This window comes from Patagioenas fasciata, chromosome 28, assembly GCF_037038585.1.
Source record: "Patagioenas fasciata isolate bPatFas1 chromosome 28, bPatFas1.hap1, whole genome shotgun sequence".
Lineage (NCBI taxonomy): Eukaryota > Metazoa > Chordata > Aves > Columbiformes > Columbidae > Patagioenas > Patagioenas fasciata.
In genome coordinates this window covers 4,755,347-4,773,683 of record NC_092547.1, presented here as the reverse complement: position 1 = coordinate 4,773,683, position 18,337 = coordinate 4,755,347, and the positions used below count along the sequence as shown (strand labels likewise).

The following is an 18,337-nucleotide window of genomic DNA, read 5'->3' as shown; positions in this document are numbered from 1 at the left end:
ACAGCACCCGGGATTCCCAGCTGGTCTCCCATCCAAGTACTGACCGGGCCCGACCCTGCTTAGCTTCCCAGATCAGGCATTCTCAGGGTGCTATGGCTGTATATATTACATACATAAATACGTTCGCCAAGTATATCCTGATAGTATCTGAACTAAACCCTTTCCTCAAGGGCAGAGCAGAGGGGCAGGAGAACCTCTCTGACCCACTGACCCCCCCTTCTAACGCACCCCAGGTCCCATTGGCTTCCTGGCCCCAAGGGCCCAGTGCTGGCTCATGCTCACCCTGCTGTCCCCAGGTCCCTTTCCCCTACACTACTCTCTAATAGCTCATTCCCAACTTACACTTACCCCCTCCAAAGTGTGTGTCCCCCCCCATAGATGCTCCAACCACCATCTGTTTAACAAACGTGAGTCGTTTATTCTCGAACGCGACACGCGGGGGGGTCCTACAGCTCGTGGGGACATCGACAGGCAATGGGGAGGTGGGAGGAGGTGGAGGGGGGGGGGGACACACACAAAGCAGCGCCCCTCCCCCCCCCGCCTCCTTTTCCTCCTTTAAACCTTATTAAAAATGAGATTGGTCCTAAAAATATAGAAAGAAATAAATTTAAATTCACAAAAACCTGTACATTATCAAAAAGTCACTAAAACGACACGGCTGGGTCTAAAAAAGGCGGCTGAGGGGGGGGGGGATGCAGTGACACTGCCCCCCCCTCCCAAACCTGTGGTACCAGCCGTGGGGGGCGGGGGGGGGGTGTTAAACTTTGTGTGTGGGGGGAACAAACACGAGAACAACACGGAGACTCCGAAACCACCCGAAAAACCCGCGAACTGGGGACAGCGCAAGGTACTGAAAATATAAATATTCTGCTCATAGAAACGGCTCCGAGCGACCCCCCCCCGGCAACCAAATACAATAAACACTTTCTGAGGTTACTCATAGAAAAAAGGCTACTTTGCTTTTTTTTTGGGGGGGGGAGGGGGGGAATGGGGGGGTGGGGGGGCGGCCGGGCCCCCCCGCCCAGGTAGGTGAGTTGTTTCAGTGCTCGGGGGGAATGGGGATGCGCCCGGGACCCCCCCAACTGCCCCGAACCCCCAGAGCGAGTACCCGTAATATCCTGGCCAGGGGGAGGCGGGGGGAGTGTGGGGGGGGGGTGGGGGGGACACCCCTCCCCACGCTGTGCCCCCCCCACCCCGGCTTGTTGGTGGGTGGGGGGGGGGCAACACCCGCCTGAGGCATCAAGTCCATGGTGGGGTGGGGGGGGGGTGTCCCTGAGGGGTCCCAGTTGGGGTGGGGAGGGGGGGTGTGGGGTGGGGTGGGGGGGGGCCGGGCTCTTCCTGAGAGGCAGCAAAAGGGCTGCCGGGGCCCCCCCGCCACCCCCCCCCCACCTTTTCCCCCCCGGGTTTGGTCCCTGGAGCCAGGTGGGGTCCCCCCTCCCCATAAAGTGTCTGCGCAGGGGGGGGCTAAGTCCACTTTACTGGCCAGTAACACATGTCGGACACATTCACTATGAACTATTGCTATTATTAAATATTTCGGGGTTGGAGGGGGGGGGGGGAGGAATTTGCTTCTTTTTATATTGGGGGGGCATGGGGGGGGGGGGTGTTGCTTCTATTTTTAATTAGAAAATAAAACTTTAAAAAGAAATCAAGAAAAAAAAAACACCTCTTTTTTTCTTTTCTTTTTGGCGTACACAGTCTGTGAGTTTGTGGTGCTGGGAGGGGGGGGGGGGTTGGATTTGGGGTGCTTAGGGCGGGGGGGGTGTCAAAAATAGGGGCTGTTTGGGGGGCCCCGTGGGATCAGCAGGCAGCGAGAGCAGCTCCAGAGGAGTCAGTTCTGGGGGGGACCCCCGACCCCGGGTGTGCTGGGGGGGCCCCTCACGGGTCGGGGGGGGGTTTTCCCTGATAAAACTCTTCCCACCGGCTCTGGAAGAAGCTGCGCATGGCGTGGCCGGCGCGCCCCACGGCGGAGTCGTCCTCGTTGAACGTCCGGCAGTTGTCGAACACCAGCGCCGCATCCGCCGCGAACTCCGCCGAGCTCGAGTACCTGCGGGATGGGGGGGGGGGCGGGAGGTGACCCCCGAACCTGGGAGGTGACCCTCGAATTCAGGAGGTGACCCCGAAACCCAGGGGGAACTCCAGCCCTAAAGGGGATCCCCAGCCCTAAGAGCCAGGAGGGAATCCCCAGGATGAGGAAAGACCCCCAGGGGGGAATCCCCATCTCCAGGGGGTTCCCCAACTCCAGGGGGTTCCCCAACACCAGTAGGGACCCCAATCTGCAGGGGGAACCCCGAAACTCAGGAGGGAACCTGCAGGCCCTGGAAAGATCCCTGGGGGGAATTTCCCCATCTCCAGGGGGGAACCCCAACATGAGGAGGGACCCCAATCTGCAGGAGAAACCCCAATCTGCAGGGGGAACCCCAAATGCAGGAGGGACCCCAATCTGCAGGGGGAATCCCCAAACTCAGGAGGGAACCCCCAGGCCCTGGAAAGATCCCCGGGGGGGATTTCCCCTTCTCCAGGGGGGAACCCCAACACCAGGAGGGACCCCAATCTGCAGGGGGAACCCCAACACCAGGAGGGAACCTGCAGGCCCTGGAAAGACTCCCAGGGGGTGACCCCCATCTCCAGGGGGAACCCCAACACCAAGAGGGACCCCAATCTGCAGGGGGAATCCCCAAATGCAGGAGCGAACCCCCAGGCCCTGGAAAGATCCCCAGGGGGGGGATTTCCCCATCTCCAGGGGGATCCCCATCTCCAAGGGGGAACCCCAACATCAGGAGGGACCCCAATCTGCAGGGGGAACCCCCAAACTCAGGAGGGAACCTGCAGGCCCTGGAAAGATCCCTGGGGGGGATTTCCCCATCTCCAGGGGGTTCCCCAACTCCAGGGGGATCCCCATCTCCAGGGGGGAACCCCAACACCAGGAGGGACCCCAATCTGCAGGGGGAATCCCCAAATTCAGGAGGGAACCCCCAGACCCTGGAAAGATCCCCAGCGGGGAATTTCCCCAACTCCAGGGGGATCCCCTTCTCCAGGGGGGAACCCAACACCAAGAGGGACCCCAACACCAAGAGGGACCCCAATCTGCAGGGGGAACCCCAACACCAGGAGGGAACCTGCAGGCCCAGGAAAGACCCCCAGGGGGTGACCCCCATCTCCGGGGGGAACCCCAACAGCAGGAGGGACCTCAAACTGCAAGGCAGGGACCCCAGCCCCATAGGGGATCCCCAAACCCAAGAGGGAACCCCCAGAGCCAGGAAAGACCCCCAAGGGGGGATCCCCAGCACCCAGAAGGGATCGCCAAGACACAGGGGGGACCTCAGCCCCAGGATGGACCCCCGGGGGGGATCCTCATCTCCAGGGGGGAACCCCAGCACCAGGAGGGACCCCAAATCTATAAGGGAGGGAACCCCCAGGCCCAGGAAAGATGCCCAGGAGGGGATTTCCCGATCTCCAGGGGGGAAATTCCCCAACTCCAGGGGGAAACCCCAATCTGCAAGGGAGGACCCTAAATCTCTAGGGGAAGGACTGCAAGCTGCAGGGGGTTCCCCAGCCCTGGGAGGGAACCCCAAGACACAGCAGGGAATCCCCAGCCCCAGGAAGGATCCCAATCCCCAGGGGCCACCCCCAAACCCCAGGAGACCCCCCTGAACCCCAGGAGACCCCCCTGAACCCCCGCTCACCCGCCCCGCAGCAGCCTCGTGCGCATGGTGGCGAAGTCCATGGGGTTCTTGATAACCTTGCGGTAGCCAGGGACCAGGCGGGGGTTGACGGGCTCCAGGAAGGGCCACGCGTCCTCGTGCGACTCCATCTCCATCAGGATGATCCTGGGGATGGCGGGGGGGACACAGGGGGTCAGTGGGAGCCCCCACGCACGCCCCCGCGCCCCCCGGGCCCCACTCACTCGCAGAAGGTCAGGTCGCTGGGCTGGCTCCGCAGCGTGGCGCCCCGGCGCTTGAGGGGGGGCGGCCCCCCGCCCGCATCCCGCGGCACCGGGAGCCCCTCGCGGCGGCGCGAGGCCGGGCGGCGCCGCGGGGTCCCCTCCTCCTCCGGGCTCCCCCCATACAGACGCCCCCATTTCCGCTTCTTGCCGCGCCGGGGGGAGATGGGGTCCCGGTGTTGCCCGGCCTGCGGGGAGGGGATGAGATCAGCGCCGGAGCCTGTGCTCAGTCATGGTTTGTGGGGTGCGGGCTGCTCCATAACCTACCCGGGAGACGCAGACGGAGCAGAACCAGTCGCCCTCGGGCACCTCGGTCATCTTGGGCCGGTGGCAGTAGAGGTGGCAGCCGCGGTCGCAGCCATCGCACAGCAGCAGGTGCTCGTCGTCGTCCCCGCGCCGGCACACCAGGCAGGTCTATGGGGATGGGGGGTGAGCCGCGGGGACCCCCCGAGACCCCCGGGACCCCGGTCCCATCCTCCCCACTCACCACCCGGTTCACAGACTTCTCCCAGGCGATGGATTTCTCCAGCTGGTAGATGCAGAGCGACACTTGGGCTGCGCTGCGGCACCGCTCCAGCGTCTGCCGCCACGTCCGCACGCGGGGGGTGATTTCATAGGCTCTGCGGGGCGAAATGGGGGGAAATAGGGGCTCAGCGTGGCCCCCACATCCCGGGTGGGTCGGCGGCGGGGGGCGCAGGGCTCACATCTCGGTGGGGTTGGGCTCCTCGGGGCGGTTCGTCAGCGCCTTCTCCAGCACCACCTCGTGCAGGGGCCAGAGCGGTTCCTTGAGGTAGCGCCGCTCCACGTTGCGCTCCAGCGCCGCCAGGCGCAGCACCGCCAGGTCCAGGGGGTTGGTGGGCTCGCGGCGGGGGGGTTGCCCGTCCCGCCGGCTCCGCACCGTGATGTCTTCCAGGGGCTCCACTTTGTGCTCGCAGTACCGCAGGTCGTCCCGCGTCGAGTCGGGGTTGGGGCACGTCCAGCCCTGCGGGAAAAGGGGGGGATCAGCGGCGGTGAGGTCACGGCACAGTGGCACCCACGCCGCGGTGAGGTCACGGCACAGTGGCACCCACGCCGCGGTGAGGTCACGGCACAGTGGCACCCGCGCCGGCACCCACCCGGATCTGCAGATCCGCCATCAGCACGCGTTGCTCCAGCTCCTCCACCCACTGCAGCACCGCCAGGTCGGTCTCGTACGTTCTGTCCGTCACCGACCACCGCGCCAGCGCCTCCCGGGACGCGGCGGCACCGGCTGCCTCGGGGCACGGGTGGAAGATGGGGTCTGGGGGTGGGAAATGGGGTCAGTACGGGGGTGGGTGCAGCAGCCCCTCCGGCATCGCGGCGTCGCTTACCCGTGGGGGCTCGCCCGCAGACCTCGCGCAGGAACTCGCGGTGCTTGGTGAGGTGTTTGTGCAGCGCCTTCTCCCGGATGCCCCGCGGGTGCAGCGCCCGCGCCACCGCCTCCAGCTCCTCGGCGTCCCGCAGCCACCACCAGCCGCTCGCCATCTCTGCACGCAGCGCCGGGGGGGGTCAGCACCCCGAGGTCTTGCACCCCCAAAGCCTGCAAGCCCTCATTCTGCTCCCCCAAAGCTTCCCCCGAACCCTTCACCCTAAACCCTGCACCCCAAAACCCTTCCACCCTCAACCCTGCACCCAATACCCTGCACCCTCAAATCCTCCACCCTCACATCCTGATACCCAAATGCTGCACCCCCCAGGTATTTCACCCCCAGATCCTCCCACTAAACTCTGCACCCCCAAATCCTGCAACCCTTAAACCCTGAAACTCCAGATCCTGCTTCCCCAAAGCTTCCCCCAAAGCCTTCCCCCCAAAATCCTTCTACTCTCAACCCTGCACCCCCACATCCTGAACCCCAAAATCCTGCAACCCTTAAACCCTGAAACCCCAAACCCTGCAACTCCAGATCCTGCTCCCCCAAAGCCTTCTCCCCCCAAACCCTTCTACTCTCAACCCTGCACCCCCAAATCCTCCACCCTCACATCCTGATACCCAAACACTGCACCCCCCAGGTATTTCACCCCCAGATCCTCCCACTAAACTCTGCACCCCCAAATCCTGCAACCCTTAAACCCTGAAGACCCAAACCCTGCAACTCCAGATCCTGTTCCCCCAGAGCCTTCACCCCAAAATCCTTCTACCCTCAACCCTGCACCCCCACATCCTGATACCCTAACACTGCACCCCATAGATATTTCACCCCCAGATCCTCCCCTTAAAGTCTGCACCCCCACATCCTGAACCCCAAAATCCTGCAACCCTTAAACCCTGAAACCCCAAACCCTACAACTCCAGATCCTGCTCCCCCAAAGTCTTCCTCCCCCCAAATCCTTCATACTCTCAACCCTGCACCCCCAAATCCTCCACCCTCACATCCTGATACCCAAACGCTGCACCCCCCAGGTATTTCACCCCCAGATCCTCCCACTAAACTCTGCACCCCCACATCCTGAACCCCCAGATCCTGCAACCCTTAAACCCTGAAGACCCAAACCCTGCAACCCCAAACGCTGCAACTCCAGATCCTGTTCCCCCAAAGCCTTCCCCCCAAAATCCTTCTACTCTCAACCCTGCACCCCCCAGGTATTTCACCCCCAGATCCTCCCACTAAACTCTGCACCCCCCAAATCCTGCAACCCTTAAACCCTGCACCCCAGAACCCCTGCCCAGGCTCTCACCGGGGGGAACAGGCTGCTCCGTCAGCTGGGTCAGGTACTTCTGTTCCATCTGCTTGAAGAATTTGGTAGGGGGTCGCCCCCGGCGCTTGGGCTGCCCCGGCACGTCCTGGAGCTTCTCGAGGCCGCTGCGGCTCCGGGGACAGGCACCGTGGGCTCTGGCGCCGGCGTGCACCGGCGTGGAGGCGAGCAGGGGGGCCACGGGGTCGTCCTCGGGGAGGCCGTTCAGCTGGCAGGGACAGAGCGTGTCAGAAGGGACAGGGATGGTGGGGAGGAGGGAGAGGGGAGAAGGGAGAGGGGAGAAGGGATGTTGGGGTGAAGGCACAGGGACGCCGGGCTGAAGGGACAGGGACGCCGGGCTGAAGGGACAAGGGATGATGGGCTGAAGGCACAAGGAACGCTGGGGAGAAGGGACAAGGAACGCTGGGGAGAAGGGACAAGGAATGCTGGGCTGAAGGGACAGGGACACCGGGCTGAAGGGACAAGGGATGCTGGGCTGAAGGGACAGGGACGCCGGGGTGATGGGGACAGGGACGCTGGGGTGAAGGGACAGGGGATGCTGGGGTGAAGGGACAGGGACGCCGGGCTGAAGGGACCAGGGACGCCGGGCTGAAGGGACCAGGGACGCCGGGCTGAAGGGACCAGGGACGCCGGGCCGAAGGGACCAGGGACGCCGGGCCGAAGGGACCAGGGATGCTGGGGTGATGGGGACAGGGATGCCGGAGTGAAGGGACAAGGGATACTGGGAAGGATGCTGGGGTGACCGTACCGGGCGCAGTCCCTCGGTATCAGCCCATACCTGCCTGGCCGAGCCCTTGGGCAGCTCGCCGTGGGGCTGGCCGTGGGGCTGCGCAGGGGGTCGCGGCGCGGGCTCGGCCGAGGAGGTAGCCAGGGGACCTCGGTCATCGCAGGGCGTCCGCGGCAGCAGGTTGAACCAGGGTCCCCACTTCTCCGCAGCCTCGGGGACGCTCTCCTCCTCCCCCTCCTCCTCCTCCTCCTCTTCCTCCTCGGCGGGGTCGGCGGGGGCCGGGGGGAGCCCCGTGTCCCCCGCGCCGGGGCTGCTGGCAGGGGTGAGCACGGAGCCCTGCAGCAGGGACGACTGAGTCTGGCTCAGCCAGGAGAGAAAGGCGGACTGGCTGAGGTCGTGCTGGCTCTGCCCCAGCGGCTCCGGCTCCTCCAGGGCCCCGTTCAGGGTGGGGGCTCCGTGTCCCCAGCGCGGCGGCAGCTCCTCTTTGCTCTTGCGGGGGCGGCCGCGGGCGCGCGGGGCGGCACAGTTCATCCGGCTGGGGAGCGGCGCGGCCGCCGGCTCCTCCTTCACCGCACAGAGCTGGGGGGTCGCCTTCTCCTCGGGGGGCCCTGGGGGCTCCGGCTCAGCCTCTGCGAGGGCAGGAGGAGCAGGTGAGACGCGGGGTCCCCTCCTGGGACGTCCCCCAGGAGCTCCGTCACACTCACCCTCCGCGCCCTCCACGAAGATGCCGCCCAGGTGGGGCAGCACCCAGTAGCGGCGCCGGTACCGGTCCTGGCCCAGCACCGCCGCCCGCAGCGTCTGCGATGAGTGGAGCAGCTTCTTGCGGAAGAACAGCTGCCTCTGTGGGGAGAGACGCAGTGGGGTGACGGGTCCCATAGCTCCATGGCGGGGGGGGTCCCGGGCCCCATAGCCCCACAGCGGGGGGGGTCCCAGCCCTCGGCGCCCCTCACCTTGGCCAGCTTCTCGATCTGCCTCTCCAGCTCGGGGACGCTGGACGTGGACGTGTCAACCTGGGGAAGGACGGACGCGTGAGACCCCGGGAAGGACGGACCCGTGAGACCCCCAGGAAGGACGGACCCCTGAGACCCCCCAAGAAGGACGGACGTGTGAGACCCCCTGGGAAGGACGGACGCATCAAACCCCCCAAGAAGGACGGACCCCTGAGACCCCCGTGGGCAGCGTCCCCACCTCTGCGCCCCCCGCCCCAGCCACCCCACCTCCTCCTCCCTGCGGGATCTTCGGCCTCGCGTCTCCTCCTCCTCCTCCATGTCCAGCCCCGTGTCCTCCGTCAGGCGGGAGCTGCGCCGGCGCCGTCCGTCCTCCAGCCCCGTGATCTCCGACTCGGGCCGGCCCGTCTTCTTGGCCAAGGCGACCTTCAGCCTGCGGTGACACCGCAGAGACGCCGTCCTCCAGCCGCCCCCTACCCAAAACGTCACCCCGAGACCCCCCTTGGGTGCAGAGCAGGACCCGGTGTCCAATGGGACCGAACAGCCCCCCACCTGCGCAGCCGGCCCTCGATGATCCACTTGTTCTTCCTGTAGCTCGACATGTTCTCCAGCGTCTTGTCGATCTCGCTGTGGGGACAGGGGGCGGCTGTGGGGGCTGCGGGGGGTCCGGCAGCTCCGGGGACAGATCGGGTCCCATGGGAGGGGTCACGTTTCGCCCCCTCAAGCTCACCTGATGATGCGGGCGCTGCCGTTGAGCTCGGTCACCAGGAAGGCCAGGATGGCGGCTTTCTGCTCGGGGGGCAGCGCCTGGAAGGGTTTGGTGCGCAGCCCCTCGCACAGCCCCTCGCCCGCCCCGTACGCCGTCAGGAAGCAGCGCAGGATCTCGGAGACCGTGTCGCGGTTCAGGTTGATCTCCGACACCTTCTCCCCCAGGATCTTCAGGGACTGGGTAGAGCAGGGAGGGGGTTGGGGAGACCATTCTTTGCCCACAAGAGCAGAACCCCCCCAAATCTGGGCTCCGCGGGCTTGCAGCAGCCAGGGCCTCGGGGGCACCGACCCGGCTGGGGAAGGGACAAGGGCAGGGACAGGAGAAGGGTCCGGGGAAGGACAAAGTGCAGGGGAAGGGTCTGGCGAAGGAGAAGGTGCAGGGGAAGGGTCCAGGGAAGCAGAAGATGCAGGGGAAGGGTCTGGGGAATGAGAAGACAAAGGGGAAGCATCCAAGGAAGCCAAAGATGCAGGGGAAGAGTCCGGGGAAGGGTCCGGGGAAGGAGAAGATGCCGGAGAAGGGTCCAAGGAAGTAGAAGGTGCAGGGGAAGGGTACAGAGAAGGAGAAGATGCAGAGGAAGGGTCCAAGGAAGCAGAAGATGAAGGGCAAGGGTCCAGGGAAAGAGAAGGCGCAGGGGAAGGGTCCGGGGAAGCAGAAAGGGCAGGAGAAGGGCCCGGGGAAGGAGAAGATGCTGGAGAAGGGTCAGGGGAAGGAGATGCAAGGGAAGGGTCCAAGGAAGGAGAAGGCACAGGGGAAGTGAACAGAGAAGGAGAAGATGCAGGGGAAGGGTCCGGGGAAGGAGAAGATGCCAGAGAAGGGTCCAGAGAAGGAGAAGGTGCAGGGGAAGCATCCGAGGAAGCAGAAGATGCAGGGGAAGGGTCCAGGGAAGGAGAAGATGCAGGGGAAGGGTCCGGGGAAGGAGAAGATGCAGGGGAAGGGTCCGGGGAAGCAGAAGGCACAGGGGAAGCGTACAGAGAAGGAGAAGATGCAGAGGAAGGGTCCAAGGAAGCAGAAGATGAAGGGCGAGGGTCCAGGGAAAGAGAAGGTGCAGGGGAAGGGTCCGGGGAAGGAGAGGGCGCAGGAGAAGGATGCAGGGAAGCAGAAGGCACAGGAGAAGGATCCAGGGAAGCAGAAGGCGCAGGAGAAGGATCCAGGGAAGCAGAAGGTGCAGGGGAAGGGTCTGGGGAAGGACAGGGTGCACGGGAAGGGCTCGGGAAAGCAGCAGGTGCATGGGAAGGGTCCGGGGAAGGGTCCGTGAGGGCGCGGGGCCCGGCTCACCTGGCAGTAGGGCGGCAGCCCCGGGTCGCAGAGCGCGGCGCGCAGCAGCCGCACCAGCAGGTCCTGCAGCTCGCCCGCGCGGTCGCGCCCCCCCAGCAGCCCCTCCTGCAGCGCGCACAGGCTGGGCACGTCGCGCGCCGGGTCGAAGCCCAGCACCTTGCCGTAGCTCTGCAGGAACTCCAGCACCGTCAGGCAGTGCGAGAAGGCGCGGCTGGGCAGGATGAGCCCCGGGATGCGGGAGAAGGCGGGCAGGGGCTGCGGGGGGGACAGGGGGTCAGGGTCGGCTCACCGGCCGCCCCCGCTGCCCCCACCCGGTGCCCTGACCTACCTGGTGGTCCCCCAGGCACATGTCTTCCGTGGGCTTCTTCATCTCCTCCAGGATGAGCTGCTGCCGCCGCCGCTCCTCCAGCCGCCGCTGGGCCAGCAGCCCCTTGTCCGCCTTGCGAGCCCCTTTGCCCTTCTTCTCCTTGGGCCGGGCCTTCTCCTTGCCCTTCTCCACCTTCTCCTTGCCCTTCTCCGCTTTGCCCTTCTTCTCCTTGGCCTGGGGACGGACCCGGGGATGTGTGGGGACAGCGGCTCCGGCTCCTGCCCCACCCTGGCTCTATCATACCTGCAGACTCACCTTGGGCTTCTTCTTGGCCTCCTTTGCTCGGGGGGCTCTGGCCTCCTGCTTCTGCTTGTTCTTGGCCTGGAAGGGACAAGCTCAGCGACCTGGTGGCGCCTCCCCCCCTCAAATCGGGGTCACCCTGAGCCCCGTGCGGTCGCTCTCGTACCTTCCGCCTCATTTTCTTCTTGATTTTGCTCATTTTCAGCTTGTCCTCATCGCTGAGCACGTCTGCGAGCAGAGAGGGAGGGTGGCCATGGGGACCCACCAGAGCCGAGCCGCAGCGAGCCGGGGGTCGGGGAGGGGGTACCTTGGGCTTCCAGCCTCTTCAGCAGCCGCGCGTCCGTCTTGCTCAGCAAATCCACCATCTTGAGCTTGGGCGGGCGGCCCCGGCCGCGTTTGGCGGCCGGCGGCTCCTTGGGTTTGGTCTTCTCGGCGTTGCGGGGGCGGCCGCGCTTGCCCGTGATGGCCTGGATGCGCGAGGGGATCTCCTCGGGGCTCAGCTTCACCCACTGCACACCCTGCGGCACCCAGCGGCGTCACCTCCCTGGGACCCACCAGGGTCACCCACCAGGGTCCCCTCCCGCGGCAGCCACCGGGGTCCCCTTCCGTGGCACACACTGGGGTCACCTCCCATGGTGCCCACCTGGGTCCCCTTCCATGGCACCCTCAGGGGTCACCCACCAGAGTCCCCTCCCGCGGGACCCACCGGGGTCCCCTCCCATGGCACCCACTGGCGTCACCTCCCGCAGCACCCACCGGACTGCCTTTCCGTGGCAGCCACCGGGGTCCCCTCCTGTGGCACCCACCGGGGTCCCCTCCTGCGGGACCCACCAGGGTCACCCACTGGTGTCCCCTCCCGCGGCACCACTGGCGTCACCTTCCATGGCACCCACCGGCGTCACCTCCCTGGTGTCCCCTCCCATGGTGCCCACCGGCGTCCCCTCCCATGGCACCCACTGGCGTCACCTCCCACGGGACCCATCGGGGTCCCCTTCCGTGGCACCCACCGACGTCACCTCCCGTGGGACCCACCGGGGCTCCCTTCCATGGCACCCATTGGGGTCACCTCCCTGGCACCCACCAGGGTCACCCACTGGTGTCCCCTCCCGCGGCACCACTGGCGTCACCTCCCACGGGACCCACCGGGGTCCCCTTCCGTGGCACCCACCGGGGTCACCACTGGTGTCCCCTCCCGCGGCGCCCACTGGCGTCACCTTCCATGGCACCCACTGGGGTCACCTCCCGTGGGACCCACCGGGGCTCCCTTCCATGGCACCCACTGGGGTCACCTCCCTGGCACCCACCAGGGTCACCCACTGGTGTCCCCTCCCGCGGCACCACTGGCGTCACCTTCCATGGCACCCACCGGTGTCACCTCCCACGGGACCCACCAGGGTCCCCTTCCATGGCACCCACCGGCGTCACCTCCCGTGGGACCCACCGGGGTCCCCTTCCGTGGCACCCACCGGGGTCACCCACTGGTGTCCCCTCCCGCGGCGCCCACTGGCGTCACCTTCCATGGCACCCACCGGCGTCACCTCCCTGGGACCCACCGGGGCTCCCTTCCATGGCACCCACTGGGGTCACCTCCCTGGCACCCACCAGGGTCACCCACTGGTGTCCCCTCCCGCGGCACCACTGGCGTCACCTTCCATGGCACCCACCGGTGTCACCTCCCACGGGACCCACCGGGGTCACCTCCCTGAGACCCACCAGGGTCACCCACTGGCATCCCCTCCCGCGGTGCCCACCGGCGTCCCCTCCCATGGTACCCACTGGCGTCACCTCACGTGGGACCCACCGGCGTCCCCTCCCATGGTACCCACCGGCGTCACTTCACGTGGGACCCACCGGCGTCCCCTCCCATGGCACCCACTGGCATCACCTCCCGCAGCACCCACCGGGCTGCCTTTCCACGGCAGCCACCGGGGTTCCCCTCCTGTGGCACCCACCGGGGTCCCTTCCCGCGGTGCCCCCCGCAAAGGGGGGCGGGGTGCCCCCAGACCCACCTCCGGCGTGTCCCGCTCCTCGTAGAAATCCCCCACGGGCATGCGGGGGCTGAAGCTGAAGTGCTCGCGCCGCACGTCCTGCACCACGTTCCTGCTCAGGTACTGCCGGGAGGAGGAGGAGGATGAAGGCCGGGAGGAAGGGGGCAGCGCTCTGGGCCCCGCAGCTCCCAGCGGCTCTAGTTGGGGGTCCCGGCTCAGCCCCCCCACCCTGCGGACGCACCTTGATCACCTCCGGGAACTGCTTCATCCTCTTCCCGCAGGGCCCGTAGTACCAGGTCTCTCCCTGCCAGCGATGGTTCCCGCGCTTGATCCGCACCTCCCGCCGCCACCTGGGGACAGGGCCGTGAGCCGGGGCCGCCTGTGGGGCGGCCGTGGGGCAGCCGTGGGGACGCTGACACGTACCCGTGCTGCAGGGGGACGCGCACCTCCTCGGGGGTGGCGATGCGCCGCCGGGGGCCGTCACCTGCGGGAAGGGATGTGATGGATGCCGGGCGCGGGCTGGACGGGGGGCCCGCGGGGGTCTCGGCCTCACCTGCTGCCGCGGCGCTCGCCGGGGTGGCCCCTTCGCCCCCCGCTCCCGGCGCAGCCGATGTCTCCGGGCAGCTGTCGGCAGCTTCGTCCTCATCATCCTCCTCTTCCTCCTCCTCCATGGACTCGGGGTCCAGCGGGGGGTCGAGCTCCAGGGACCCCCCCGACTCCTCCGGTCCTGTGTGGTCAAGGGCGCTGTCTGCAGAGCCAAGGTCAGGGATGTCACCGTCACCACCCTCCCGTGACATTGGGGATGGGGGGGACGTGGCTGCGCGTCCCTCTCCCCAATCCCGTGCGCGTCCCTCTCCCCCATCCCTTGCGTGACCCCCAGCACCCACACGAAGGTGCCGTGGGAGCCAGAGGGGGCGGTCGCCCCCCCCAGGTGCCACATACCGAGGGCGGGCGGGGGGCTGGCGGGCAGGAGGCCGAAGGGGCCGGGGGGGTCATCCAGGGAGGACTTGTCGCTCACGAGCCGCGAGTCGTCCATGGTGTAGAGGTCCCCGGTGCCGGGGTCTGTGGGGACAGCAGGAGCTGGGCCGGGGGGGCGCAGACCCCCATCCCTGCTTGTGGGGGGCGGACGGACCCCCCTGGAGGAAAAGGCGCCAGAAGCGGGGGGGTTAAGGGGTTTCACGCCCCCTCCTCTTGAGGAGACCAAGATGGCCCAGGCGTGCGGGGACGCACCAGGGACAGGAACTGCCTGGTCACCAGGGAGGGAGGGACACGGGGACACTGGTGGGGGTATGGGCCCATGGGGACTCCCAGTGTCACCACTGTCACCGCCACCCAGAGGGGACACAGAGGGCCCTGCCCGCCCCGTCCCCACAGCCGCCCCCCTACCTCTGGCCAGGGACTCGAAGGGCTCCAGGGGGTCCCCGCTGAGGATGGGGGTGTCCTCCAGCCGGGGGGCGATGGGGGACACGTCCCCCAGGCAGCCGCTGCCGGCGGCCAGGATGGGCCCCGCGGCGCCGGGGGCGGCCCCGTTGTAGCTGCACATCTTCAAATCTGGAGGGAACAACCGACCTAAAACAACCCCCGTGGCAACGGGACATGGCGGTGACAAAACCCCCCACGGTGTCACCTGCACGAGCTGGGGCAGGGGAAGGGTCCAGGGAAGGAGAAGGCGCGGGAGAAGGGTCCGGGGAAGGAGAAGATGCAGGGGAAGGGTCCAAGGAAGGAGAAGGCACGGGAGAAGGGTCCAGGGAAGGAGAAGGCGCGGGAGAAGGGTCCAGGGAAGGAGAAGGCGCGGGAGAAGGGTCCAGGGAAGGAGAAGGCGCGGGAGAAGGGTCCAGGGAAGGAGAAGGCGCGGGAGAAAGGTCCAAGGAAGGAGAAGATGCAGGGGAAGGGTTCAAGGAAGGAGAAGGCGCGGGAGAAGGGTCCAAGGAAGGAGAAGATGCAGGGGAAGGGTCCGGGGAAGGAGAAGGCGCGGGAGAAGGGTCCAAGGAAGCAGAAGATGCAGGAGAAGGGGCTGGGGAAGAAGATGCAGGAGAAGAGCTGCCACCGTCCCCTGCAGCGGGTGGTTGGGGCCGATCCCCCAGCACCCCCATCCCGGTTTAACGGGACCCCGGCACAAGTCACAACGGGCCGGGTGTCCCCAGGGACCCCGATGCCCCGGTGTGGGGTCCCCAAAACCCAGAGCTCTGCCCACACCCCTACCTGGCGCCTCCTCCAGCTCCACACTGCCCACCAGCCCCCCGCCGTTCTCCGCCATGGCGGGGGGGATCTCTTTGGCGTCGGCGCCTCCGCGCCCGGCTCCCGCTTCCCCCGCGTAGAAGCCGTCGGGGCCGTTGGGCATGAGCTCGAAGCTCTGCTCGGGGAAGGCGTCGTACAGCTCCTGCGAGTCCAGGTTCAGCCCCATGGCGCCGGGGGTCCCGTTGCCCCAGAACTCCTGCCCGGCCGCCCGCAGGTCGGGGCCGTGTCCCGGGGACGCTGGCCTGGACCCCCCGGTGGCGCCGTTAAGTGGGAACGGCCCCAGGGGGGGCGTGGGGGGGGTCCCGGCCTTGCGGCCGCCGGTGGGGAGGAATGGGGGGTAATCCCAGAGGCAGTCGTAGGCGCGGAGGGGGGGCGAGCCGGGGGTCCCTGAAGTGCTGGGGTGACATACAGTAGAGAAGCCATTGACATTCGTGTCCCCGTTCAGACCTGCGATGGAGCCAGAGCAGGGACGCCCGGTCAGCGGCGCCGGGGGTGTTGGTGACGCCCGCCTCGCCTGGACCGGCAATGACAGACGAGACGGCTTCGGGACAGATGGACAAGCTGTTTCGGCAGCCACGGAGCCCCCACCCCAGCGCAACGGTGCCCAAATGGAGCCGGGTGATCGCGGCTCCTCGCTGGGCAGAACCAGCCCTGGATTAACCGGGTGCTTGGCAGCGCCGCCCCGGATCAGCTGACGGGCAAATCCACGCCGGCACGGCCGCGGTGCCGGGCAAGGCCACGGTGCTGGGGGACACTGACCTTTCCCAGGCGGGGGGCCGGCGGGCGGGGGCCCGAAGGGGCTGTCCCCTGAGGCAGGCGTGGGTTTCGGTCCTGAGGCAGCGGGTGCGGAGGGAAGGCCGGTGAAGTTCAGGTGGTTGTTTGTTTCCATCGCTGCGGAGGGGACAAGAAGCACGGGGTCACCTGCCGGCGGTGGCACCGGGGACCCCCGGGATGGAGCGGGGAAGCACGGGGGGGTGGGACCATGGTGTCCCCAGCGAGATGAGACGCTGGAGCTCATCACCGCATCCCAGCGTCCCCAGGGCTGGCGCCACCCGCTCGTGCTCCTTCCCGGGCGCCGCCATCGCGGGGCCTTGGCGGCTCCGGCACAGCGACGCACGGCCCCCCCCCCCGAGCGGCTCCGTGACCCCGGCACTCCCTGGGGAACGGCACAGAAACGCCTCCGTGGTGACAACCAGAGGGGACCGCAGCCTGGTGTCCCCCCCCGGAACTGAGCTCAGCCCGTGTCGAAACCCCGGTGGGGATTTCATCATGTCCTCGCCGCTGCCCGGCAGAGGCCGCGGCCACCAAACCCTCTCCCCGCCGGCCGGGGACACCGGTGATTCATCCGCCGGAGAAACCCGTATGGGCGGTGACGCAGCTGCCGCACGCTGCTCCCAGATGTCCCCGAGTGTCCCCGCGGCCACCCCCACCCCATGGGGGGCTGGCGCAGCCCCCCTGGCCGGAGCTGTGGAACGAAAAGGGCTTTGCGATGCCACCCGGTGCGCGATGCGCCAGCGGGAACGGGAACGGCACCGCCGCCTCCGGAGGGCACGGGAAGCGCCGGAGCCGGACAGGTGGTGGCTGCAGGTCAGCGCCGTGGACTGGGATGGACTGGGATGGACCGGGATGGACTGGGATGGTGCTGGGTGTGGGGAACGCGGCCGGGAGGGAAACGCCGTGGCCATGAAGCGCAAATAAAAGCTGGACAGTGGGAGCGAACCCCGGGAAGGGCCGCGGGAGCACCGGCTTCTCCGGGATGGGGCATGGCCTGTGCCAAACAGGGCCTGGCCCCACTGTGGGGACACCCCGGGTGCCAAACACCGCCGGCATCACCGGGAGCGTGGCCAGCGCCAGGGCAGCACGTGATGGACGTGGAGCCGCAAACTGGGCCACGGCCGGTAACCGGAGCCAGCGCCAGCGGGCGAGGTGAGGAGGGTGAGCGCAGCGGCCCCGGGGATGCGCCAGCGGTGGGACCGGAGCCGTGCGGCGGGTGGCACCGCGGGGGTGGCACCAAGGGCTGATCCCGGTGCCCAGAGCCGACGTGGCAGCGCCCGCTCGCCCGGTGCCAAAGCACCGGCACCCACCGGCACCCTGCTCAGCTCACTGGGCGCCCACTCCCCAGTTCCCTGGGGGGGGAAGCTCGGCCCCCCCGCCCCGCAGCACCGGGCGGCCCCCGGAGCGAGACGCGACCTGGTTAGAAAGGACGTTTCACAAACAAGGGGACGCGCGGCTGCCATTTCCCGGCCGCTTCCTGCGGGGGGGACGGACATAGACGGACAAAGCGCCGGGACCGGCCCCCCCGCGCCGCACCCGGCCCCTGCGGCAACGGCCCCCCCGGCCCGGTCCCGCGGGAACCGGGGAGCGCTTCCCCCTCCCCGCCCCGCCGTAGGGGGGTCCCGGACAGGGCGGGGGCGGCGGAACCGAGCGGGTACTGGGGGTGCCGGGCGGTGCGGGGGGGGCGCTCCCTTCTCCGCCCGGGATGGGAGCGCGGAGGGAACCGCACCGGCCGCGGCTCCGAGAGGGGTGAGGCCCGCACGCTGCACCGGGAGGGCGCCGGTAACGGGGCGAGGGGGTCGCACCGGGACATGGGGAGCATGGCGGGGAGGTTCTCACCGTGTCCGGCAAAGCGCGGTTGGTCTCCCCAGCGCCGCCCCCGCGCCGGGCCCCAACCGCTCCCTCTCCCCGGCCGTTAACGGCCGCCGCGGACCGTTCCCCCCCCCCCGCCCCGCCCTGACCCCGCACCTGGCAGCGGCGGCGCGGGCCCGGCGGGCGGTGCGGGCCCGGCTCAGGGTGGGACGCGGCTCCGCATGGCGCCGGGCCGGGCCGCACCGGGCCCGCCGCGCCGAGCGGAGCCCAAACGGCGGCGGCGCAGGGCAGGAAGCGCCTCGCGCCGCCGGGCGGTCCCGGTCCCGGTCCCGCCCCCCGCACCCGCGCGTCACGGCCGCCGCGGTGGCGTCACCGGGAGCGGCGCCGCGCGCGTCACCGGGGGGGGGCGGGTCGCGCGCCCACGTGGGAGGGGATCCCCGCCCCCGGTGGGGTCAGGGCGGGGGGAATCCCCACGCGGGGCCGCCCCCCCGCACCCCCCCGTCCCGGGTCCCCTCGCTTCTCCCGGGACCGCCCCCCCCACTCCC

At 68.0% G+C, this 18,337-nt stretch overlaps 1 protein-coding gene across 1 annotated transcript; it reads right to left on the bottom strand.

The window, feature by feature from the left end:
• Window positions 1-395: 395 nt before the first annotated feature.
• On the bottom strand, window positions 396-18,105 carry BAZ2A (bromodomain adjacent to zinc finger domain 2A). Its single transcript, XM_071799787.1, has 29 exons — window positions 17,949-18,105; window positions 15,966-16,097; window positions 15,171-15,653; window positions 14,355-14,519; window positions 13,911-14,030; window positions 13,522-13,716; window positions 13,392-13,452; window positions 13,210-13,318; window positions 12,990-13,091; window positions 11,288-11,498; window positions 11,147-11,208; window positions 10,996-11,061; window positions 10,702-10,914; window positions 10,374-10,628; window positions 9,060-9,274; window positions 8,882-8,956; window positions 8,600-8,762; window positions 8,333-8,392; window positions 8,087-8,222; window positions 7,434-8,011; window positions 6,638-6,863; window positions 5,293-5,448; window positions 5,059-5,222; window positions 4,648-4,925; window positions 4,431-4,563; window positions 4,211-4,357; window positions 3,908-4,131; window positions 3,687-3,830; window positions 396-2,047 (listed from the first exon to the last, which is right to left on the bottom strand). The coding sequence occupies exons 2-29, from the start codon at window positions 16,093-16,095 to the stop codon at window positions 1,879-1,881; spliced, it is 5,040 nt and encodes a 1,679-aa protein (XP_071655888.1). The 5' UTR covers window positions 16,096-16,097; window positions 17,949-18,105; the 3' UTR covers window positions 396-1,878.
• Window positions 18,106-18,337: the final 232 nt, after the last annotated feature.

Excerpts from the sequence above, each read along its gene's own strand:
- BAZ2A (XM_071799787.1), bottom strand. The coding sequence starts at position 16,095 with ATGGAAACAAACAACCACCTGAACTTCACCGGCCTTCCCTCCGCACCC. Across the intron at positions 15,654-15,965 it reads CGGCCCCCCGCCTGGGAAAG|GTCTGAACGGGGACACGAAT; the intron begins GTCAGTGTCCCC and ends GCTCCATCGCAG. Across the intron at positions 4,132-4,210 it reads GCTCCGTCTGCGTCTCCCGG|GCCGGGCAACACCGGGACCC; the intron begins GTAGGTTATGGA and ends CCCTCCCCGCAG.